Here is a 26691-nt window from a genome sequence, read left to right as displayed (position 1 = left end):
AACCTGGTGCAACAGTCAAATAACTAGCATTCTTAGAAACACCTTTTATGCAGGTGACTTTGCAGAGTGTATTTATGTGCAGCCCAATGTGGTGAACACATTCATTCAGTGAAATAGTGCTACTTTGATGCAGCAATAACTAACACTCTTGGAAAAACCTTTTGTACATGTCAGTGGCATCTTTTTAATTGTCTTTATCGTTGTCTTCCATATGAGCTTCAGCACTATGCCTTGTAATCCTTAGGCTTAGAAATTTTAGGAGCACCGCATGTCACTCAGAAGTGTATACTTAATTCTTAACTTTTTTGCTTGAGATAAGGCCAAAAGCATGAAAACCAACATTTCCAGGTTGTTTTGTTCCTTTTCTAAACTTAGTTGTCCTATTCTTTCAGTACTAAAGAAAAACAAAATATCTTCCTGTCCCAAAAGGTTGGTGTAGCCGTCTGGTTTTTGTTTGGAGACAGACAAAACAGAGTGAGGGAAGAGGTGAGACAGTGGAATATGAGTTCATTCCCACCCTCGCTCAGTTCATCTGGAGTTCAAACATAGCTAGAGCAGGAGCATCCAGTGGTGGTAAGGGTGTGAGCCTAGAGCATTAGTAGGTTATGCTTATCTAACTTTCTGAAGAGTCTAATGAAAATTATTGTTAGGAAATTTTAATTTTGCATTTTTTGTGTGATTTACAGACAGATGCCAGTGTCAAGGCCATATTTTCAAAAGTGATGGTTATTACAAGTAAGTTGTCTCAAGTATATGTGAAATTTAAAGTTTAATTGAAACATTCTTTCTGATAATTTAAAGTGTTTCATGGACTTCATTTTAGACTAAATATATAGGAAAAGCTTAAAGTGTTTTTGGTTGACTTTTCAACAGACAGCTCAGCCTCAGCTTTCCTTTTTTTCTGATTTTCATTTACTTTGTACTACACAGAATTTTTGTTTTGTGTGTGTGTGTGTTGATGTGAGCAAGAGCTGGAAAAGATTTATTGCATAAATTTATTTTTGAGAGTTTATTCAAATTATTACATAATCTTACTGTTAAAGTTGAATCTGTGCTTTGGTGTTGCTTACTCTAAAGTGAATCTATCTGAAGGTAATTTCATTCTCAGCCAAAATTTAGAGTGAAAGATATACCTAATAACTACAAAAGAACTTCTTTGAAAAAAACATAGTAATTTTTCTTTTTGCTTTCACTGATTTCAAATAAAATGTTATTTAATTGCATTTAACAGTAAATACAAAAGGATTATGTAGCACATCTTATCTTTGTTCAGTGCAGGAATAGGGCAAAGGAGGTGTTTTTGAGGGCATTTGCTTTTCCTCCCACCTAGAGATCGCTGTGTGTAGCAAATGGACAGAGGGAGATTCAGGAGCATCTGGAGGAATGCATCTCCTCAGCCTCCACTTGGTAGTAATGAAGAGATCTTAGGTGGATTTCTGAGATGTTAACAGACGTTGCAAGATGGTACGGAAGTAATACTAAGACACTGAAGAGAACAGGAACCTAGTTTGCTGGGTTTTAGACTAAATGATAGGACTTTTAGCATGAGTAGAGCTTTAAGACCAAAATATCTTTTCGTCTTGGGCCATTAAACATAAATTAGTTTTCAGTCCCTTTGAGTAACTTAAAGCAAGTGATTTTGTGCTATTGCTTTTTTATAACTATCTCCTCAGTAATTTGGCCATGGACACCATCGCCTAAAGGAGATCATCTCCTATATTCTTTCTATTTTTTACAACCATCAAGTACAATATTTGCTTTCAAGAAGTACAACATTTCCCCACTTCTGTTGGAGAAATGCTGGTATCCTGCAGGTGTTAACAGTGTTATTAGAAATAAGGGTTTCATGGTCAAGTGCATTTGTAGAATGCTGAATTAAAGGGTTTTTTGGTTCCCTACCTCTTTCCTCCCTCCATCTTTCTCTCCCTCCCTCCTTTTCTCTGCACCCCCGTCACCCCCCTCCCCCCACGTCTCTCTCTTTTTGTTTTGTCTCTTAAGTGGTAAGCCTTATTGTAGCCTTTAATATGATGCCTATACTTTATCAGGGGTTATGAAGTACCATTTTCCAAAACTGTTTGAAAACAGTACAGTAGATTTTTTTCTTTGTATTATAGAAACATGGAGAGGTCATACAGTTAGATATTTAGGGGGAAAATTTACTACATTCAAAGATCTAGCCAAGACATAAAATGGAATTTCAAAGTTGTATATGAACTTGAAGATTGCATTTACTGTGTTCCTATTTTAAGATTCAGTTGGATTTCTACTACTTTTATTATAGTCCATATTTCTATATTATAATTTCTTTTATTAGAAATATCTTAATCTGGTTCTCTATAACAGTTGTGAGTAGCCAGAAAAAAAGATATTGGGATCAACATTTTATTGGCTTTCATAAGTATCTTGATACATGTATGTATTAGGAGAGTAGTATAAAACTCATAATTGACTCTTCAAGGACTCATCCTTTCTCATGCAGTAGTGGCTTATCCACCGGTAACACCTGGAACATGTTGCTCAGCATGTGTCAGTGCCAGATAGTGTACGTGTGTATGAGAGTTATCTCTGGTTTAACAACAGATAACACAACACAGGAAAATAGTTTCTTAAGGGTAAAACTTACTGATCGATCTTTTGCTGTGAATTACAAGAAAGCAATGTATGCAACAAGCTCAAGGGGACAGTAATAAAATTGGTCTTATTTAGCTTGAGATTTAATGCCCTTAAAACTATAAGGAGTCTTTTAGAAATAGCCAGTTCAGTATTTCCCTGCATAGATGTTCCTTCACAATGATCTTGTTTTGTGTTTCTAGAAAGTAGATTTTTATTTGTGAAAATTGACTGTTGAAAGTGCGCCATAATTTGTCTCATTAAACTAAACTGAATTTATCTTAGAATTATTAATCAAAGTAATAAAAAAAAGAAAAATGTTAATCTTTAATTATTTTGAGAAATTTCTAAAATTGTATTTTAATTTAATTTAAGGAAATTTGCCAGATCCTGGTAAGGCTCAGGATTTCATGAAGAAATTCACACAGGTGTTAGAAGATGATGAGAAAATAAGAAAACAATTAGAAGTACTTGTTAGTCCAACATGCTCCTGCAAACAGGCTGAAGGTTGTGTGGTAAGGAGAGAAATTTAAAAGAGCTAATGTTTGAAGAAACCCTCAGATCTTTTTTTTGTCCTCTTTTATAAAATAATTTATATTCGTTATGTAAAATTTAGAAAATATCGTAAAAATGCCAATATAGATAAACTATAATCCTTCTATAGAGACAGTTGCTGTTAATATTATGGTGTCTGTCCTTCCAAAATAAGATCATATTATACATATAGCTTTGTACACTTATTTTCATTAAGTAGTCTTTTACAGTATTAGATTTAATAGCAACATAGTGTCCCATTGAATATACGTACCATAATTTATTGGACAGTCCACTTGTGTTACACATTTAGATTTTTCTCCAAGTTTTTGATAAATGTAAAGAACACTTTAATATCTTTATAGCTAAATAATTTTACACTGTTTTGATTATTTCTTTAGGATATATTCAATATTGGCCAGTATCGTTGTTGAAAATAAGCAAAACTCAAACAAACAAAAACTATTATTTTGTTAGGATTTGTATTTTTTGGTTGCTAGTTGTCTGGCCAGTTTTTCTCCTTGGATGTATTAGCCATTCATATTTCTTTTGTAAATTGTGTGTTTTTAATCTTTGCCTGGAATGATATTACTGATTTGTTTAGTTTGTCATGGCACTGTATGTTAATTAAAGTAAAAGTAATTTTCTATCAGTTGTAGTTTTCCTTTTCATTTTATTTATGATGTCCTTTAATACCGTAGTTTTATTTTTATCTACCTGAGTATGTCAGCAGTCTCCTCGAGGTTTTTGCCTTTGGTGTCCTGCTTACAAAATCCCATTCTATTGCAAGTCAGTGAAAATATTTACTAATGTCAGTATTCCTTAATCTGTTTGCCATGTGAGAGGCTTTTTTAAAAAGAGATGATTCTTGGCTGCATTCCAGATTGACTAAATGAGAATTTTCACAATGAGGTTGAGGAATCTGTAGTTTTAACAAGCTCCCCTGATAATTTTGCTCACTGAAGTTTGTGTATCCATTGACCCTTGGTTTTATTCTTTTCTGTTTGTTTTGGAATATTTTTAGCATAAGGTATGAGATAGGGATCTAACTCTGTTTTTATTCTAAATGTCTGTCCAGTTATTTCAATACAGTATAGTCAATAATCTTTTTCCTACTTACTCGAAGTGTTACCTTTTCTCATATGCTGAATTCTTAATCTAGTCTCTTTTCCAGACTTGTTCAATTCCTGTTGGTTTATTTATTCCAGCACCAGTACTACATGGTTTAGTTATTGTAGGTTCTTAACATTGTACTGTAATGTAATCATTTAAACATACTTTTGTAATATTTAAAAAATCTACATTACAGCGTGAAATAACTAAGAAGTTGGGCAACCCCAAACAGCCTACAAATCCTTTCCTGGAAATGATCAAGTTTCTCTTGGAGAGGATAGCACCTGTGCACATAGATACTGAATCTATCAGGTATTTGTATATAAAAATATTAAATTTTCATTACTGTTCATTCATTCAGTCAGTCAGTCAATCACTATTGAGTACCTGCCGTATACAAGGCACTTATCTGTATAGATTTATGTATATACATGATGGCTATATACTACCTGTATATATATCTATTCATATATATGCATTTATGTGTGTATATATCTGTATTAGTTTCTCCTGTTTAAAGTATTGCTTCAATTTGGGGGAGAAATCATCAGTCTACGCCTGTCTATTACCAGTGTACCAGGAATTCCTCTTTTTAGTTAGCTTGCATAAGTTAGGTAATAACAAATGAATTGTAGTTGTACTCTCAGGAAAGGTAAACGAGGTGAATATATTGTAAAGTAACATATGATGTATTTTCACAGACATTTAAGAACTGAAAATCTTGTTTTTAAAACAACCCTCATTTAAAGTTTCAGCTTTGATATCACCTGACTGGGACATCTTGGAAAGTACTTTGTTTTTATGTCTGTACTCTCTTTTATAAAATGTGAGAAGAGTTGTTTTTTTCCAAACATTTTTTTAAAATGTTTCAACTGGTTGAAAAAAAATAAAGTACTTATAAAATACGTACAGCATACTGATTTACTAGTCATCACTAGTATCTTTCAGAGATTTATTAGAATCTAAAATAAATAATACTAATGGTATATCCTATATTCCTATATGCTGTGGAGATTTTTTGTTGAGGAGGGCATAGGGTGTATCTTTTGGGCCCTGACACCACCCACCCCTCCGTAGAGTAGAGAGACCCTCCTTTGGATAGCCATTAGTCACTTTGGACTCCTCTTCCATCAATTTTCATTTGAAGAAGGGGTTTCTGTGGTTTGAAAAACAAAACAAAACAAAAAGCTAGAACCCTGTACGTTAGTTAGTACAAGGAAGAATCTGAGTCAGATTGAAATTCATTAATTAAATAAATAATCCCCATGCCTTCTCTATTCAAGGCAGTGCTAGTTAGGTGTTGGCAAAGCATACTTTCTGCTTTTCATCAACCTTCTGTCTGGTAATGCAATAAAGAATTTTTTTTTTTTCTCCCCAAAGCCCCCCAGTACATAGTTGTATATACTAGCTGTAGGTCCTTCTAGTTGTGGCATGTGGGATGCCGCCTCAGCATGGCTTGATGAGTGGTGCTGTGTCCGTGCCCAGGATCCGAACGGGTGAAACCCTGGGCTGCTGAAGCACAGCGGGCGGACCCAACCACGCGGCCACAAGGCCGGCTCCGGAATAAAGAGTTGTAATCAGTAGATTATATTATAGTTCCATAAAATTAGTGCAGATGGTGTTCAGATAACTGAAAGAAGATTTCTCCAAGGGGGTAGTATTTGACCTAAGAAGAAGAATTAGTGAGATTTTGTTTCTACAGAGATGGGAGGAGTATTCCAGGCATTGAGATTAATGTAAGCCAAGCTAACTACATAGGGAAGAACAAGAATATTTTGAAAATGACTGCCATCTATTTAAGCTACAGTATGGAGAGGTATAAAGTGTTGTGAGATGATCCTAAAAAAGTAGTTGGGATCAGATTGTGGAAAGCCTTTAAGATCTCACTTTAGAGCTATTACTTTATTCTTTGGTCCGTTGAGAATCACAGATGATTGCTGACAGATAGGAGGAGGGAAGTAGAAGAGAGAGATTGCTAAGACGTTATTATAATTGTCTATGGGTGGTGGTAGTGGGATGTAAAGAACAAATTTGAGGAAGGTTTTAAAAGAACAACCCAGGTTATCATACTGGAAATGAGGAATAAAGGTGAACAGGAGTCAGACATAAAAGTTCAAGTCCAAATGTGAAGAGAATAGTAACACGTTGAGAGAGTGAAGGGAGCTGATTTTGAAGTAGGTGAGAAAGGATGTGCTTATTTGGGTATGACAAACAATTTTTTAAAAATAATCAAGGCAGGGTCTGGCCCGATGGTATAGCGGTTGAGTTCACGTACTCTGGTTTGGATCCTGGGCATGGACCTGCACACTGCTTATCAAGCCGTGCTGTGGCATGTGTCCCACATATAAAATAGAGGAGGGTGGGCACAGATGTTAGCTCAGGGCCCATCTTGCTCAGCAAAAAGAGGAGAATTGGCTGTGGATGTTAGCTCAGGGCTAGTCTTCCTCAAAAAAGGGGAAAAAATCAAGGCAAATTGAGTTTAATGTGAAACTGTGAGAATGGATTAGTTCCCTGAGCAAGAGATTGTATAGAAAGAAGTAAAAAGATCAAAAGATCATGGGCAGAACATTGGAATTTCCTTTTTTTTTTTTTTACAGTAGAAAAGTTACAGAAATGTAAAAAACCAGCTTATTGTAGTGTTTTGAAAGTTAAGTTGGAGAAAGTTTTCAGAAAGAACGCATATTATGGACAGTCAAAGAAAGTGAGGACCGAAGGAGGTCTTTGGCTTTAGCAATCAGTAAGTCATAGTGATATAGAAGATATGTCAAAACGTAACAATAACAGATGGTAGCAATTAGTGCTTATAATGTGCCTGGGATGATTCTAAACATTTTACACTTTATGTTTTAACTCAAGTTACTTCTTAACTCTGAGACAAGAAATAATTATTATTCTCATTTTACAAATAAGGAACAGTGAGTTACAGAGATGCTGAGTGCCTTTCCCACTGCTGGGAAGTGGTGTTTGGCATTTAAATCCAGAAAGTCTGCCTCCACAGTCCTCTTGGTTACGCACCACGTATGTATGTATTAGGCCTCCAGAAAGATGGCATTCTTAGTCCCCACCAGTAGTCAATGAATGTCCAGTTCACCTAACTCTCCACTATAGTGGCTATTGACCTTTTCAGTCTTTGCCATTTTGTAGGTGAGCGATGGTACTCTTTTTTTAAAAAAATGGTATTACTAATAAAATTGAACATTTTCTTCCCAATATTTCTTTGCTAATTGCATTTCTTTTTTTTCTATGAGGGACTTGGAGGAATTGTCTTTTTTTTTGAGAAAGATTAGCCCTGAGCTAACTACTGCCAAATCCTCCTCTTTTTGCTGAGGAAGTCTGGCCCTGAGCTAACATCCGTGCCCATCTTCCTCTACTTTATACATGGGACACCTACCACAGCATGGCGTGCCAAGCAGTGCCATATCCTCACCGGCGAACCCCGGGCTGCTGAGAAGCGGAACGTGCGCACTTAACTGCTGCACCACCGGGCCAGCCCCTCTTTTTCTTACTGATAAGAGTGCTTTATAAAATAAGGCTTTGAATCTAGTTCAGTTGCCTTTTAAATTTGTGCTTGACATTAGTAAACGTTAAGTTATAGATCGATTTAATTATAATCTATCAATTGTTTCCTTTATGGTTTCTTTCTGTCTTTGTTATCATTAGGTGGTTATGTTTTTTTACATCTAAATCTTTAATTGGTCTGGAATTGATTTTAGCGTAAGATGGAGGAAGAGATCCATACTTGTTTAAAAGCATATGATAGCTTGTATCAACTCCATTTATTGAAAAATTGATTCCTTCTAATTTGATTTGAAGTGTTCGCTTATTATAGCATAAATTCCTGTATGATTTGGACTCTTAATGGACTTTTGCTTTGATTCCTTTGTCTTTGAGGTTTTTTCGATACACTTTTATTTCATTGAGAAAGTTCTTTCATTCCTCCTCCCCTAAAATTTATTGGCTGTTCCAAAATGTTAATTAATTTTTCCAGATGGGCCATAGAATGTATCTGTTGAATTTTGTTCCGCATTAAGTTGTGTTCCCCTGAGACATTTATAGATTTAGTGAAAAATGCCATTTGTGTGATACTGTGTTTCCATCTTACCAAAATATTTGTTGATTATTCAAATCTCTATGCTCCCTTCATATAATTTTAGAATTTACATATAGATTCTGTGCACTTAAAACTTTTTATTCCTAGTTATTTTATATATTTTGACTTATTATTGTGAATAGATTTTCCCCTCTCTGTATTTTTTATGCGGCTTTGGCTAATAGGAAAGTAGTATTGATTCTTTAGTTTTTTGTTAGTGTCACCTCACTGAACTCTTAGTATTTTTTAATAGTTTCTCAATTGATTCTCTTTGATTTTCCAGGTTGATGCTTCTTCTCACAGATCTTTTGACTGGCCCTTGTTCTTTGGTTATTAGCTCAATCGTACTTCTTCAGAAATGCTTTTTTCTGACTATCCTGGCTAGAGAACTTCACTTTTTGTCTTGGCCTTCTTTCTAGTCCTTATTGTTCCTGATTTATCTTTTTCATGTATTTGTTTACTTAATTTTGGCCCTCTCTCACTAGACCGAGTGTTTCACGCTTGTAGTCATGGAAGAAAATAATGAGTTTAATTTTGGATATGTTGTATTTTTCATTCCTATGTTACATGTAGGTAAAAAACCTTAGGGCTGCTGAAAATATGGGAAGAGGATTCAGGCTGAAGATGTTTTGGGAGATAATTGGAGTTATGAGAATCGATTAATCAGGGAAAATGGGCAGAAAAGGAGAGGAAACATCCTCAAAGATACCAACTGTTAAGGGGATGATAATTTAAGAAGACCCTGCAAGGGAGACGGATGCATTTGACTCCTAGGTTTACCTTAAGTTTGGATACATAATATTTTTGTAGAAACATAGATCTACTAAACACTTTTAGGAACATTGAATAATTCAATTTTCTTGTATTTTGATACATACTATGTCTTTAACCTGGTATTTTTGGGTTTTTTTTTTTTGGTAAAAAAAACCCTATCAGTGTGAGCGACTATTTTAGATAATTGACATTGCATTACAAATGTTTCTTTTAAAATAATGTAACCTTGTTTTTAGAAGAAAATTTGAAAATAGTGTGTTTCCTTTTTGATCCATTCTAATGTTCTAGTGCAGTTTTATTGTATGTCTGTTATCTAGGTATTTTTACACATTTCAGGAGCAAGCCTCTGTGTTTCTGGCTCTTACAATAGTGTTTGACACACAGTAATATTTGGTAAAGTTTGAAAGTGCTTAGTGTTGTCATTTATCCTTTATTCCAGTATACAGTGTTCTACTTTCTGGAGCAGTCAAGTATTTTGATAATTAGAAAACATCTATCATTCATGTGTTTGGGTATAGGCCTTCTGTGGAAAATACAACAATAACAATATAGATAGTGCTAATAAAGCAAAAGTAAAATTAATAGATAGCAAATCAAATAACATTTTGACTTTATTTTCATGGACAAGGGAAAATACTCTTTTTAGAGAGAACTGTCTCAAAATATTTGTAGGCATACCTTGGAGATATTGCCAGTTCACTTCTAGACCACTGCAATAAAGCAAATATTGCCATAAACGAGTCACACAAATATTTTGGTTTCCCAGTGCATAAAAAGTTATGTTTACACTATATTGTAGTCTGTTAAATGTGCAATAGCATTGTGTCTAAAAAAACAATGTACATACCTTAATTAAAAAATATTTTATTGCTAAAAAATGCTAATCATCATCTGAGCGTTCAGCGAGTCATGATCTTCTTGCTAATGGAGGGTCTTGCCTCACTGTTGGTGGCTGCTGAATGATCAGGGTGGTGGCTGCGGCAATTTCTTAAAATAAGACAATAATGAAGTTTCCTGCATTGATTGACACTTCCTTTCACGAATGGTTTCTCTGTAGCATGCAATGTTGTTTGATAGCATTTTACCCACAGTAGAACTTCTTTCAAAATTGGAGTCAGTCCTCTCAAGCCCTGTCACTGCTTTATTGACTAAGTTTATGTAGTATTCTAAATCCTCTGTTGTCATTTCAGCAGCATTCACAGCATCTTCACCAGGAGTAGATTCCATCTCAAGAAACCACTTTCTTTGTTCATCCATAGGAAGCAACTCCTCATTCATTAAAGTTTTATTATGAGATTGCAGCAATTCAGTCGCATCTTCAGGCTCCACTTCTAATTCTAGTTCTCTTTTTATTTCCATCACATCTGCAGTTACTTCCTCCACTGAAGTCTTGAATCCCTCAAAGTCATCCATGAGGGTTGGAATCAACTTCTGAATTCCTGTTAATGTTGCTATTTGGCCTCTTCCCGTGAATCTTGAATGTTCTTTATGACATCTAGAATGGTGAATTCTTTCCAGAAGGTTTTGCATTTACTTTGCCTAGATCCATCAGAGGAATCACCTTCTATGGCATCTATAGCCTTATGAAATGTATTTCTTAAATAATAAGACTTGAAAGTCGAAGTTACCACTTGATCCATGGGCTGTGGAATGGTTATTGTGTTAGCAGGCATGAAAACATTAATCTCGTACATCTGTATCAGAGCTCCTAGGTGACCAAGTGCATTGTCAGGGAGCAAATATTTTGAAAGGAATCTTTTTCTGAGCAGAATCTTTTTTTTCTCAAAGTGGGCTTAAAATATTCAGTAAACCGCACTGTAAACAGATGTGCTATCATCTAGACATTGTTGTTCCATTTATAGAGCACAGGGTAGATTTAGCATAATTTTTAAGGGCCCTAGGGTTTTTGGCATGGTAAATGAGCATTGGCTTCAACTTAAAGTCATCAGCTGCCGTAGTCCCTAATAAGAGAGTCAGCATGTCCTTTGAAGCTTTGAAGCCAGGCATCAACTTTTCCTCTCCTATGAAAGTCCTAGATGGCATCTTCTTCCAACATGAGGCTGTTTTGTGTACATTGAAAATCTGTTTAGTATAGCCACCTTCAGGAATTATTTTGGCTAGATCTTCTGGATAACTCACTGCAGCTTCTACATCAGCACTGGCTGCTTCACCTTGTACTTTTATGTTATAGAGATGGCTCATTTCCTTAAATCTCATGAGCCAACCCCTGCTAGCTTCCATGTTTTGTTTTGTAGCTTCTTCACCTCTCAGCCTTCATAGAATTGAAGAGAGTTAAGGCCTTGCGTTGGATTAGGCTTTGGCTTAAGGGAATGTTGTGTCTGGTCTGATCGTCTATCCAGACCACTAAACCTTTTTCCCGTTAGCAGTAAGGCTGTTTTGCGTTCTTATCATTCGTGTATTCACTGAAGTAGCACTTTTAATTTCCTTCAAGAACTTTTCCTTTGCATTCACAGCTTGGCTAACTGTTTAGCACAAGAGGCCTAGCTTTTGGCCTTTCTCAGCTTTGACATGCCTTCCTCACTAAGCTTAATCATTTCTAGCTTTTGATTTGAAGTGAGCAGTGTGCAACTCTTCCTTTCACTTTAATACTTAGGGGCCACCATAGGGTTATTAATTGGCCTAATTCCAATATTGTTGTGTCCCAGGGAATAGGGAGGCCCACAGAGAGAAAGAGAAACAGGGAACAGCTGGTCAGTGGAGCAGTCAGCACACTCGACATTTATCGATTAACTTTGCTGTCTTATATGGATGCAGTTCGTGGCACCCCAAAACAATTAAAATAGAAACATCAAAGATCACTGATGGCATATCGTCGTTAGTGTTGTTGGAACCCTGCCTGGACTTTTTTGCCCCATCCTCTCACCTTCTGGTGCAATATCAGACAATGCTCTGCTACTATTCGTAGGGTTTTTGTGGCCAATTTTTTCAGACGTGGGTGGCCAGGTCCTTTTTCCTAGTCTGTATTAGTCTGGAAGCTCTGCTGAAACCTATCCACATGGGCGATCCTGCTGGTATTTGAAATTCTGGTGGTGTAGCTTTTAGTATCATAGTAAACACAGCCACCACAGCATGGCAAGCAAAATACAGGTTGTGTGGTTCCCTGACCTGGAAGCGAACCTGGACTGTGGCAGTGAAAGCACCGAATCTTAACCACCAGACCACCAGGGATGGCAATCACAGATCACCATAACAAATATAATAATAATGGCAAAGTTTTAAATACTGTGAGAATTACCAAAATATGATAGAGACATGAAGTGAGAAAATGCTGTTGGAAAAACGGCACAGACAGACTTGCTTGACTCAGGGTTACCACAGACCTTCAGTGTGTAAAAAAAGTGGTATCTGCGAAACTCAATAAAGTGAAGCACAATAAAACAAGATATGCGTGTGTTAGAGTTTTTTGTTTTGCAGTAATGTTTGGGAAACAGCTAATAGGAAATTTGTTATGGTTTTGATGTGGTCTCTATAGAAAATATTCAAGATTGTTTTTATTACATATTGCTAATAAAGGACAGTTAAAAAATGACAATTTTTTTTTTTGTCATACTTTAGTGCTCTTATTAAGCAGGTGAACAAATCAATAGATGGAACAGCAGATGATGAAGATGAGGGTGTTCCTACTGATCAAGCTATCAGGGCAGGCCTTGAGCTGCTTAAGGTAAATATGCTTAAGATGAAATTAAGTACCTAATTAGATAACTGTTAAACATATATAGTTTATATTTTCTTGATATTTGCTTCTTAAGTTTATAGAGCCTAGAGTAAAATTTTCTCAATTGTTGTAGGTAGTTTAAAAATTGTATATTCTAACAAGTAAGCTAAATATTTTCAGATTTAAATTGTATAAGATAGTCTAGTATTAACTATATTAAAGTAGTGGATTATAATTTGAAGGTTTCATTAGTGAGCAAAGAAAGTGCTAACCGTACCACAAAAGGAGCCGTAATCTTCCTGAAACTCCATTTTATCTTTTGTTAGCTAAAATATGCTACTGCTTTTTACTGATTCTAAAAATATCAGTTAATTGTTGACAACTTAGAAAATGTAAAGAATAAAACATTCATAAGCCTATATGTATACACATTAGTTATATTGTATATACATTAATGTATATACATTAGTTATATATATACATTATATATATGTAATGTGTAAACATTAGTTTCCTTTTTTCTTTTAATCTTTTTTTATTGAAGTAATCTTTGTTTATAGTATTATATAAATATAAGGTGGATTTCAGTTTTACATCATTACATTTCTGTTTCTGTGTGGACTACATTGTGTTCACCACCCAAAGTCTAATTGCCATCTGTCACTGTATGCGTGTGCCTTTTTACCCCTTTCACCCTCCCCCGCTCCCATAACCACCAGTCTGTTCTCTTTGTCTATGTGTTTGTTTGTTGTTGTTGTTGTTTTCTCTTCCGCATATGAGTGAAATCATATGGTATTTGTCTTTCTCCGTCTGACTTATTTCACTTAGCATAATGCCCTCGAAGTCCATCCATGTTGTCACAAATGGCAAAATTTCATCTTTTTTTTTTTATGGCTGAGTAGTGGCCCCCCCCCCCCACACACATATGTGTATATGTATAAATACACACACCACATCATCTGTATCCATTCATTCATTGATGGACACTTAGGGACATTTTTCCAAAGAAGATATACAGATAACCAATAGACACGTGAAAAGATGTTCAACATCACTAATTATTAGGGAAATGCAAATGAAAGCTACAATGAGGTGTCACCTCATGCCCGTCAGAATGGCTGCCATTAAAAAGACAAGAAATAACAAGTGTTGGAGAGGATGTGGAGAAAAGGGAACACTCGTACACTGCTTGTGGGAATTTTAAACTGGTGTAACCACTATGGAAAACAGTATGGAGATTCCTCAAAATATTAAGGATACAACTACCATATGATCCAGCTGTTCCACTTCTGAGTATTTATCCAAAGAACACAAAAACACTAATTTGAAAAAATATATGCACCCCTATGTGCATTGCAGCATTTTTCACAATAGTCAAGATTTGGAAACAACCTAAGTGCCCATCAATGGATGAATGGATAAAGAAGATGTAGTATATATATACAATGGAATACTACTTTTAATCCTTAAAAAAATGCACACATATATAGTTGAGATGAGACTGAAGATAAAATTTAGTATCTTGACTATTTTTCTTTATTAAATTATAGGGATTTCTCTCGGTTTTTTTTTTTTAAAGATTGACACCTGAGCTAACAGCTGTTGCCAATCTCCTTCTTTTCCTCCCCAAATCCCCCCCAGATATATAGTTGTATATTCTAGTTGTGGGCCGCTCTAGTTGTGGCAGGTGGGACGCCGCCTCTGCATGGCCTGATGAGTGGTGCCATGTCCGCACCCAGGATCCAAACTGGTGAAACCCTGGGCCGCTGAAGCGGAGCACGCGAACTTAACCACTCGGCCACGGGGCCGGCCTCTCTCAGTGTTTTTTAAGACAATGTTTTTAAATGTGTCCAAAAACAGATCTGATTTTTGCCCGTTGTTTACTAGATGTATGCTTTTGGGCAAGTTAATTACCTCTGCTTCATCATCTGTAATGAAGATGATAATAGTACTTATTTCACAGAGGACTGAATTAAGTCTTGTACAAAAATTTCTTAGTACAGTGTCTGGCTCATAGTAAAAACAATAATGAGTATTATGTTTTGAAATGGTGATTAGTCCATGTTTGGTGTGTCATAGTGTTCCCAACTCTTTTCTTGTTGTTGGATATTTAGATTTTTCTAATTTCATTCTTATAATCACTTCCAAGATAAATATATCTAAGATCTCTTCCTCTAATATCTTTTTCTTAATACTAGAAGGGCATTACTGGGTCAAAGAGAATGGCCCTTTTCAAGTTCTTTACAGAGAAATTGTACCTATATATAATTTTGTCAATAGTGTATTAAGTACCTATTTTCTATCTCGACGGACATGGAGTATTGTAAACTTTTAATAGATTTGCTAATCCAATAAGCAAAAATAGTTTTAATTGGCGTAATTATTACTAGTGGGGTATACCTTCCATATGTTAATCATTAGTGTTTTTCCTATGGTGAATTCATTATTTTTATCTTGTGTTCATTTTCTACTGACATCTCAGTCTTTTGTTTTTTTAACTGATTTAAGTGAGCTTTTTATTTCCCTTGCGTTTTCTTTAGAACATATTTGATATATAAAAAAGTAAAATGTGCTCTGTGATATGTAAGTTATACAGTATCATAATAAAATTTATACTAGTGAAAAGTAACTAGAATACTAACTCAGATTACAATCACGTGCCGCATGAGAATGTTTTAGTCAATGACAGACTGCATGTATGACAGTGGTCCCTTAAGATTAGTACCATATAGTCTAGATGTGTAGTAGCCTATACCATCTAGGTTTGTGTAAGTACACTCTGCAATGTTCACACAGTAGATGAAATTGCCTGACAGCACATTTCTCAGAAATATCCACACTGTTTAGCAGCACACGACTGTAAAAAGAGTATGAACAATACTGTTGAAGTTCCCTGAGTGAGTTTTTTCCCCTCACTTGCATCCCACAGATGTAACTGTTTTTAATTTTGGATTTGTTATTTTCTTACCATTATTTATAGTTTTTACCATCCATGTCTATGTATATATCTCTAGCATTGCTTATTTTTCTTCTTGTTTCTTAGTCTTACATGTATGGTGTTATGCATAATATATTTTTCTACTACTTGCTTGTTTTTACATTCCACATTTGATTCCAGTTGTTTATTTTAAGCTTAAAAAATCTTATGTTCGGGGGATTTTATTTTTTTGTTTTTTAAATTTGAAACATAACCCATCTGAAATTTTTCAAAGTGTGTGTCATGGGGGAGGATCTAATTTGATATTCTCCAAAGAACTACCCAGTTTTACCATGACTATTAATTAAAAATCCCATCCACTCTTACTTTCTGTTGCCTTCTTTATAGTCTTTTACACTCTGTATACTCTTAAGTTCTTATGTATGCTAGGGTTTGTTTATTGCCTTGCTATTTCTGTTTTATGTTTCTTCTGGTGTTAGTACTATGTTGATTTGATTATTGTAACCTTATAATATCTTTTACTATCTGGTATTTTACCCCCTTCCTAGATTACTTTTTTCGAAAAATGTTATTAGCTAGTCTCTTCTAATGACCTTTATTTAGAAGCATAGAGATATTTTGTATAATTCTCTCGTCTCCTTTTCTCCTACCCTCATCTCCCTCCAAAAAAAAAAAATCAAACATTAACCAAAATCCAAATTATCTTGAGTAGAATTATATTAATATGTAATTTCAATTTGGAAAGAAATGATTTCTTCAGATCATACAGTCTACCTACAAAAGAATATTTGTTATATATTTGATTACATTTAAAAATTTTATTTATACTGTCCTCATTTACTTGGTAGTGTAATTATTTTTGTATTTACTTTGATTTGTAGTATTTCTAATATGTAATATTTTGGATTTATATTAAAATATGAAAAGTATTTGCAGATCATTTTTCATGACTTACTTTTTAGGTACTCTCATTTACACATCCAATCTCATTTCATTCTGCGGAAACATTTGAATCTCTCCTGGCTTGTCTGAAAATGGATGATGAAAAAGTAGCAGAAGCTGCACTCCAAATTTTCAAAAACACAGGAAGCAAAATTGAAGAGGATTTTCCACACATCAGATCGTAAGTTATTTATTCTGATGAATATTCTGGAAGATGATTTACTGTTTCTTGATTTATGTAATAGTTGGAATCTTTTAAGCTTATTTATTTATTATTTGGAATGTTAGTATTTATTCAACTGAATGTATCATGGTTTTCTTTTTTTTCTTTTATTTTCTTGAAGTCATACTAGTTTATAACATTGTGAAATTTCAGTTGTACATTGTTATTTGTCAGTCACCATATATATGTGCTCCTTTACCCCTTATGCCCACTCCCCAATCTCCTTCCCCTCTGATAAGCACTAATCTATTCTCTTTGTCCATGCGTTTATCTTCCTCATATGAGTGAAATCATATGGTGTTTGTCTTTCTCTGGCTTGTTTTGCTTAATATGATACCCTCAAGTTCCATGCATGTTGTTGCAAATGGGATGATTTTGTATTTTTTGTGGCTGTGTCTATTGTGTATGTATACCAAATCTTTATCCATTTATCAGTTGTTGGGCACTTGGGTTGCTCCCATATCTTGGCTATTGTGAATATGCTGCAGTGAACATGGAGGTACATAAGTGTCTTTGAATTGCTGATTTCAAGTTCTTTGGATAAATACCCAGTGGTGGTATAGCTGGGTTGTATGGTATTTCTATTTTTAATTTTTTGAGAAATCTCCGTACTGTTTTCTGCAGTGGCTGTACCAGTTTGCATTCCCATCAGCAGTGTATGAGGGTTCCCTTTTCTCTACATCCTCTCCAACATTTGTTATTTGTCTTGGTAATTACAGCCATTCTAACAGGTGTAAAGAGATATCTCATTGTAGCTTTGATTTGTATTTCCCTGATGATTAGTGATGTTGAACATCTTTTCATGTGCCTGTTGGCTGACTGTATATCTTCTTTGGAAAAATGTTCATATCCTCTGCCTGTTTTTTGATTGCGTTGTTTGTTTTTTTTGTTGTTGAGTTGTATGAGTTCTTTATATATTTTAGAGATTAACCCCTTGTGAGATATATGATTTGCAAGTATTTTCTCCCAGTTGGTGGTTTGTCTTTTCGTTTTGTCCCTGGTTTCCTTTGCCTTACAGAAGCTCTTTAGTCTGATGTAGTCCCATTTACTTATTTTTTCTTTTGTTTCCCTTGCCCAAGTAGACATGATATTCGAAAAGATCCTTCTAAGACCGATGTCAAAGACTGTACTGCCTATAAGGTCTTATATTCAAGTCTTTAATCCATTTTGAGTTAATTTTTGTGTATGGTGAAAGATAATCGTCTACTTTCATTCTTTTGCATGTGGCTGTCCAGTTTCCCAGCACCATTTACTGAAGAGACTTTCCTTTCTCCATTGTGTGTTCTTGGCTCCTTTGTTGAAGACTAGTTGCCTGTAGATGTGTGGTTTTATTTCTGGGCTTTCAGTTCTGTTACGTTGAACTGTGTCTCTCTTTTTTTGTACCAGTACCATGCTATTTTGATTACTATAGCTTTGTAGTATATTTTGAAATCAGGGATTGTGATGCCTCCAGCTTTGTTCTTTTTCTCGGGATTTCTTTAGCTATTTGGAGTCTCTTGTTGTCACATGTGAATTTTAGGATTCTTTGTTTTGTTTCCATGAAGAATGTCATTGGGATTCTGATTGAGATTGCATTGAATCTGTAGATTGCTTTAGGTAGTATGGACATTTTAACTATGTTTATTCTTCCAATCTATGTGCATGAATATTATTCCATTTCTTTATGTCATCATCTATTTCTTTTTAGTAATATTTTACAGTTTTACTTGTATAGGTCTCTCACCTCCTTGGTTAAATTTATTCCTAGATATTTTATTCTTTTTATTGTAATTGCAAATGGGATTGTATTCTTTTTTTTGTTGTTTTTTAAAGATTGGCACCTGAGCTGACATCTGCTGCCAATCTTGTTTTCTTTTCTTCTTCTCCCCAAAGCCCCCAGTACATAGTTATAAATTCTAGTTGTAAGTCCTTCTGGTTATGCTATGTGGGATGACACCTCGGCATGGCCTGATGAATGGTGCCATGTCTGTGCCCAGGATCCGAACTAGCGAAACCCTGGGCCGCCGAAGTGGAGTGTGCAAACTTAACCACTTGGCCACAGGTTTGGCCCCTGGGATTGTATTCTTGAGTTCTCTTTCGGTTAGTTCATTACTAGAGTATAGAAATCCAACTGATTTTTGTAAGTTGATTTTGTACCCTGCAACTTTGCTGTAGTTGTTCATTATTTCTAATAGTTTTCTGATGGATTCTGTAGGGTTTTCTATATATAAAATCATGTCGTCTGCGAATAGAGTTTTGCTTCTTCCTTGCTGACTGTGATACCTTTTGTTTCTTTTTCTTTCCTAATTGTTTTGGCCAAAACCTCTGGTACTTTGTTGAATAAAAGTGGCAAGAGTTGGCACCCTTGTCTTGTTCCTATTATCAGATGGATGGCTTTCAGTTTTTCCCCATTGAGTATGATGTTGGTTGTGGATTTGTCATATATGGCCTTTATTATGTTGAGATAGTTTCCTTCTATATCCATTTCTTTTTCCTCCCTCCAGAGCCCCCAGTGCATGGTTGTATATCCTAGTTGTATGTCCTCTTAGTTCTTCTGTGTGAGATGCTGCCACAGCATGGCTTGATGACCTGTGTGTGGGTCTGCACCCAGGGTCTGAACTGGCGAATCCTGGGCTGCCAAAGTGGAATGTGCAAGCTAAGCATCTACACCACTATTCTGGCCCCCCATACTCATTTTATTGAGAGTTTTTATCATATGTGGATGTTGGATCTTGTCAAATGCTTTCTCTGCATCTATTGAGATGATCATGTGGTTTTTATTCCTCATTTTGTTAATGTGGTGTATCACATTGATTGATTTGTAGATGTTGAACTTTCCCTATGTCTCTGGTATAAATCCCACTTGTTCATGGTGTATGATCCCTTTAATGTATTACTGTATTTGGTTTGCCAATATTTTGTTGAGGATATTTGCATCTATGTTCATCAGCCAATATCTTTGTATGGTCCTTGTCCGGCTTTAAGATCAGGGTGATGTTAGCCTCGTAGAATGTGTTAGGAAGTATTCCGTCGTCTTCAATTTTTTGGAATATTTTGAGAAAGATAAGGTAGTAAGTCTTCTTTAAATGTTTGATAGAATTCTCCAGGGAAGCCATCTGGTCCTGGACTTTTACTTTTTGGATGGTTTTTGATTACTGTTTCAATCTCTTTACTTCTGATTGGTCTATTCAGATTCTCTGTTCCTTCTTGATTCAGTTTTAGGAGGTTGTGTGAATCTAAGAATTTGTCCATTTCTTCAAGATTGTCCAATTTGTGGGCACATAGTTTTTCATAGTATTCTCTTACAATCCTTTGTATTTCTGTGGTATCCTTTATAACTTCTCCTCTTTCGTTTCTAATTTTATTTATTTGAGCCTTCTCCCTTGTTTTCTTTCTTTTTTTTCTTTTTTTAAAGATTGTATTTTTCCTTTTTCTCCCCAAAGCCCCCTGGTACATAGTTGTGTATTTTTAGTTGTGGGTCCTTCTGGTTGTGGTGTGTGGGATGCCGCCTGAGCATGGCTTGATGAGTGGTGCCATGTCTGCACCCAGGATCCGAACCAGCGAAACCCTGGGCCGCCAAAGCAGAGCGTCGGAACTTAACCACTCAACCACGGGGCCAGCCCCTCTCCCTTGTTTTCTTAGTAAGTCTAGCTAAGAGTTTGTCAATTTTGTTTTTCTTCTCAAAATAACCAGCTCTTAGTTTCATTGATTCTTTCTAACATTTTTTTTGTTTGTTTGTTTCAATTTCATTTATTTCTGTTCTAATTTTTGTTATTTCCTTCCTTCTGCTGACTTTGGGTTTTATTTGTTCTTTTTTTTCTAGTTCTGTTAGGTGTAGTTTAAGATTGCTTATTTGAGATCTTTCTTGTTTGTTGAGGTGGGCCCATATTGCTTTGAATTTCCTTCTTAGGACTGCTTTTGCTGCATTGCATATGAGTTGGTATGGTGTATTTTCATTTTCATTTCTCTCCAGATATTTTTTGAGTTCTCCTTTATTTCTTCAGCGATCCATTGGTTGTTCAGTAGCGTGTTGTTTAGTCCACATGTTTGTCATTTTCCCAGCTTTTTTCTTGTAGTTGATTTTTAGTTTCATAGTTTCATGGTCAGAAAAGATGCTTGATATTATTTTAATCTTCTTAAATTTATTAGGGTTTGCCTTGTTTCCCAGCATATGGTCTCTCTTTGAGAATGTTCCATGTGCACTTAGGAAAAAAATGTGTATTCTGCTGTCTTTGGCTGGAGTGTCCTATATGTATCTATTAAGTCCATCTGGTCTAGTTTTTCATTAATTCCAGTATTTCCTTGTTTACTTTCTGTCTGGATGATCTATCCATTGATGTAAGTGGGGTGTTGAGGTCCCCTACTATTATTGTGTTGCTGTTAATGTCTCCTTTTAGGTCTGTTAGTAGTTGCTTTATGTACTTTGGTGCTCCTGTGTTAGGCACACATGTATTTATAAATGTTATGTCCTCTTTGTGGAATGTCCCTTTTATCATTACATACCGCCCCTTTGTCTCGCATTTTCTTTTTTATCTTGAAGTCTACTTTGTCTGATATAAGTATGGCAATACCTGCTTTCCTTTGTTTGCCGTTTGCTTGGACTATCATCTTCATCCCCTCACTCTGAGGCTGTGTTTATCTTTAGAGCTGAGATGTGTTTCCTGGAGGCAGCATATTGTTGGGTCTTGTTTTTTAATCCATCCTGCCACTGTTTGTCTTTTGATTGGAGAATTCAGTCCATTTGCATTTAGAGTGATTATTCATGTATGAGGCTTAATGCTGCCATTTTATCGTTTGTTTTCCACTTGTTCTGTATTTCCCATGTTTCTTGTCCTGTGTGTTTCTGACTGCTAATTCAGTCTGGTGGTTCTTTATGATGGTTTTCTCAGTTTTCTCTTTATTTATCATTTGTGTCTCTTGTCTGATTTTTTGTTTAGTGGTTACTGTGAGAGGTTTGTATAAAAGATCTCATAGATGAGGTAGTCCATTTTCTGATAGCATCCTATTTCCTTAGTCTAAGTAGGTTCCATCCTTTTCCTCTTCCTCATCTAAGGTGCTGTTGTCACAACTTATTCCATTTTGTGTTGTGAGTTTGTTATTGCACTCCTGCTCTGCACTCACTGTCTGCCCCCCTGGGCCTCTGCAATTGCCTAGTCTCCTCCATGTGGAGTGTTCTCGTGGGCTGGGATGCAACTCCAAGAATGAAGCCGTTCTTATGAAGGGCTGCCTTTTCCCCCCTCTCCTCTGAGTCACATGCCAGCTGCTGCATGTGGTCTGGTGCCCTAGGTTGCTGCTGTTTGGGGAGTGAGAGGAGATCCCCTTATCTCCTTCCACTGCCTCCTGAAGGATCCAGCACCTCCACATTCAGACGTATGGCTGTGTGGATCTCTCAGACGTCTACTGTGTTGTGTGAATGTTCTCTGTTGGTTTATGAATGTCCTTTTTGTTGTGTCTTAGTTGGGAGAGACTAAGGGAAGAGCTCCCTCGGCGATGTTGTTGACGTCACTCCAGGATCTTTTAAGTTTTGAGGAAATAATGTCTAGGTTATCTTAAGTCTATACTGTTCAGTTTAGATTCACATTTCTCGGAGAAAGCATTGATTGGTATTTTAGGAGATTCATGAAAATGTGGCGTGAACATGGCCTTTCTTTCTGATTTGTCAATTTTGCTTAAAGATTGTAATGATAACAATTTTATAGTAAAACAGTTCCTCGGCATATTATGGCATAGGAAAAACAATTTACATTGATTTAAGGTCCAATGGGAAATTCCAGAGGAATTTCACCAGGTTTATCTGTACCACTCTTCACTTTCCTCTATGATTAAGGGTATTGGATGGAAAATTTTCAGCATCAGTGCTTTATTTGACATAGAGGGAAGCTGGAAAGCCTGGAATAATCATCTTACCAGCAGTGGAATTTTTTATGCATTCCAGTATTTCCAAGAATGGGGAATTCTCCTCTTACCCTAGGGATCTCTAATAGTGGTTGATTATTGTTCAAGATTTATAATAGCACAAGAGAATGAGTCTTCATTCTTTATGGATCCCTGCTTACCTCTCTATATGCATCTCTCCTCCCTGTTCCTGGAGAGCGTATATGACAGTTGGTCCTAATATTGCCATAATTATTGATGGTTTGTTTTACCTCTACTTTATTAATTCTGGTTTAGCTACTGGTCTCGTTAGTTGTGATTGGGATAACAGTCTTCTTCATGTTGAAAACTTGCTGATGGCCTTCTTCCTCAGAAAGAGAGTGAACAAAGCTAGCTTTTAGAGGTTCGGGTACACATTTTGTTGTTCTTTTCTGTTTGTGTGAACTTAGTCTTAGGAACTATTGATTTATAGGATAAAGGCATTATTTAAATAATAATTGAAACATACCAGAATTTTATAACAGTATTCTCTGTGTCAGGAGTAAGAAACTTTATTGTTTAGAACTGACATCTTAAGTTTTAGAGGAGCTCAAAGCATGAACTTCACTTTGAAATGGTGCTGTGACTCTCCTATCCAGATCGGAGATCACAGTTTGGAGAGAGATGTTTACATACACACACACTATATAACTCTATACCTTCTACTGAATGGTCACTTACTATACTATCTCATTTAAACCTTGCAACAGTTCAGTAAAGTGTAGGAATTATCCTCATCTTCTAAATGAGGAATGTAATGTTCATTTGGTCCTACGCCATATAGCTAGCAAGAGTGAAGATTTCAATTTAGATCTGTTTGTCTTCAATGGCTATGGTACCATATCCATTATGGCACAATTCCTTTCTTAATTAGAGCTTTGAACAAGTTTTACTTTGAGTTATTTGCTAGGGGTTTTTATTTCCATTCTAAACTATCTTTCCTAGTACCCTTTATATTTTAGAGAAACATTGGTATAGTTTTAGGAGAACTATGAGAGCAAGGTGGAAAGATGGACATTTTAGAACACAGAAGACATTTAAAAACATGTGCTACTTTAATATGGAACTGAAGTGTTTAAAATTTTGAGTTATATGCTGAATATATTTCAAATGTCTCTCATGAGGAGAATTAACTGATATTGAATATCTGCTGTGCGCACACACTGTTCTTGATGAAGTAGCTCATAGTATATGTCTTCCAGGAGATAAAATATATACACAGATTTTTATGTTTAAATTATTAAATTGGGTTAATTGATTTTGAGGAAAAATGATAGAAATATGTGAATGTTTATTAAATTATCTTGCCTTGATCTCACCAAAATATCAAAAAAACCAAAAGAAAAATGTATCTAAGTAGAGCTACTGTCTAGTTTCTGTCCACAAACTAGACAGAATTGGTGCTAGATATACCATTTAAACTGAACTGAATGTGAGAACTTTGACAGTTGATACACATTTCCCTGAATCAGTTGTATAAGAGAATATATAGTGTTCTGTCATTTGCTAGTTTCTCTCAGGCTTTGAGAGAAATAAGGAAAACCTAATTTCAGCTGTAATAGAACTAAAGGAGAGACTTTGTGATCATACTATTTTTGGGGGAGAGGCTGACCTGTTTTCCTTCAAAGGAGGAGCAAAGCTTAGAAGAGTTAAGGCTTAGAGTAGAATCATGAGGCAAATGTCTTATTACAAACTTTATAGGAACAGGAAAAATTAGGCACTGACCCACTAAACAAAAAATGAGAGTGAGTTACGGCTTCCGTTCTAACTCAGTTTGTCTCTCAGGAGTCTGGCTCACCCCAAAGAAGACAGATGTGCCAAAACCAAGAGTCTCTGTAGAGTATAGGATATAGCCATAGTCCAAGTGGGACTGGCTCTCATCATGGAAGGGTTTCAGCAGACGTGGAGAGAAATTATACAGAGATGAAGGACTTAGTAACTTTAGTCCCAGCTCCCTCCATGCTGCTTAGCCAGCTGATTAAGCAAATGTGGCCTGAATTAAGACCTTTGATGTTGATTTTTTAAGAGAAGTGTTCAATGTTCACCCTTCAGGGAGACACTATCTCCATTGTTGTTTAAATGGCAGAAGCAGAGATAATTTCTCTTATCCAGAGATGAATTAACAGAACACAAATAATTTAACAAACATGAAACCCATGCAGATATTTTAGCATTCAAAAGATAGCTGATACGCACTATTTGGAAGAAGTGAATTTTTCTAGGAAAAAAGAAAATTTTAGATAGTTGTTCTAAACTGCCAAGAAGGTCAAACAGAAAGTGACGTCTGGGAAAACAAAGAGCAAAAATAAGATAATATATAAAGGAAAGTCGCAGAGCTAAGGATAAAAAAGAGCAGAAACATATTTGCATTATAGAATACAATTTATTACAAGCAACCAGGAGCAGAGTTAAACAATATAGAAAATGTAATCAGTAAGCTATATGTTGAGCTTGAGGAAATTGCATAAAATGTAGAGAGAGTGGGGAAGGAAATGAAGGCAGTTAAAGAGAATGAATTGTAGATAGTGAAAAGCCATAATTGGTTTCTGTGGAGAAGACAGCAGAATAATGGGAAATGGACAATATTAAGAAAAAATAGTAAACTGTTTAGAATGAATGAGAACATGAATCTGGAGATCAAGAGGGTTCGTGTTTTAGGAGAATATCCTGATGGAATTTACTGAATTTTCAGGGATTACAGAAGTGATTTCAGAAACATCAAGCGGAAAAAAAAAAAATAACCCAGTAGGTCATGTACGATGGAAAAGTAATGAAGCTGACTGACTTCTTTTCAACCACATGAGATTTCCGAAGTTAATGATTCAACATCTAGAGAGTTTGGTGGACAAAAAGAATGTAACCAAGAATTTCCTAACTAGCCAAATTGTGTGTAAGGGCAAATGAAGGATATTCTTTAGGATATTCCCTTTTTATTGCAAAGTAACTTGATCTAGCAAGTTGTATGCTTATCCATTTGGCATTCAGTTTTGCTTATGCTCCTAAGTCCTACTTTTGTTTTCTTCTTGTTTGCTTGTCTCCGATGTTTGCTTGTGTCTGATTGGTTTTTTTCTCACCATTTTCTTCTCAGTATTTAGTTTTAGTTGTGGCTATATTTATGTTTTAGATATCTGAAAACCTGTCTCTTTTTTTTAAAGGATGATATGAATAAAAAAATTGGCTGTAGAAGAGGGAAGAAAAAAACCTGTAGGCTATGATTATAGAAGAAATTGAGAAAACTACCCTCTAATAAAAAGGGCCACTAAACGTGTGTTACAGGAGGTATTTCAATGCTATAAGAAATCAGGAATTCTAATTCTTTTTAAATGTTCAGAGCATAGGAAAAAAAGAGAAAGCTTTCAGATTACTTCTTATAAAGCCAAGATAACTAACAGGAATGCTGAAACCTGATAAAAGATATCCCCCTAAAGAAAACTAAGACAGATCTTACTAATGATGCAAAGATTGTAAGTAAAGTAATGGCAAAAAGAGAGTTTACTATGGTATAATAAAAATATACTATGGCCAAATGTGGTTAATTTCAGGAATACAAAGAGGGTTGGTATTAGTAAGCCTATTAGTCATGTTATGATTCATTATATAAGTGAGTAAAGGGCACACAATAGATTTTTTTAAGGATTGGCACCTGCTCTAACATCTGTTGCCAATCTTCTTTTTTTTTCCTTCTTCTCCCCAAAGGCCCCCGGTATATAGTTGTATATTCTAGTTGTGAGTGCATATGGTTGTGCTGTGTGGGACGCCACCTCAATATAACCTGATGAGTGGTGCCACGTCCATACCTAGGATCCGAACCTGCAAAACCCTGGGCTGCTGAAGCAGAGCGCGTGAACCCAACCACTTGGCCTTGGGGCCAGCCCCAATAGATCGTTTTGATAGATGCT

At 35.7% G+C, this 26691-nt stretch overlaps 1 protein-coding gene across 7 annotated transcripts in view; it reads left to right on the top strand.

The window, feature by feature from the left end:
* Positions 1 to 26691, top strand: part of PDS5B (PDS5 cohesin associated factor B) — a 140843-nt gene that overhangs the window by 56472 nt on the left and 57680 nt on the right. For all 7 annotated transcript variants that reach the window (XM_046664643.1, XM_046664642.1, XM_046664646.1 and 4 more), the window contains 5 exons: positions 687 to 735; positions 2986 to 3125; positions 4454 to 4569; positions 12698 to 12803; positions 16698 to 16858. In XM_046664643.1, coding sequence (XP_046520599.1) covers positions 687 to 735; positions 2986 to 3125; positions 4454 to 4569; positions 12698 to 12803; positions 16698 to 16858 — 572 coding nt within the window. The remainder of the gene's footprint in view (positions 1 to 686; positions 736 to 2985; positions 3126 to 4453; positions 4570 to 12697; positions 12804 to 16697; positions 16859 to 26691) is intronic.

The sequence above is a fragment of the Equus quagga genome, chromosome 6, assembly GCF_021613505.1.
Source record: "Equus quagga isolate Etosha38 chromosome 6, UCLA_HA_Equagga_1.0, whole genome shotgun sequence".
NCBI lineage: Eukaryota > Metazoa > Chordata > Mammalia > Perissodactyla > Equidae > Equus > Equus quagga.
This window is presented reverse-complemented; position numbering and strand designations above follow the sequence as displayed.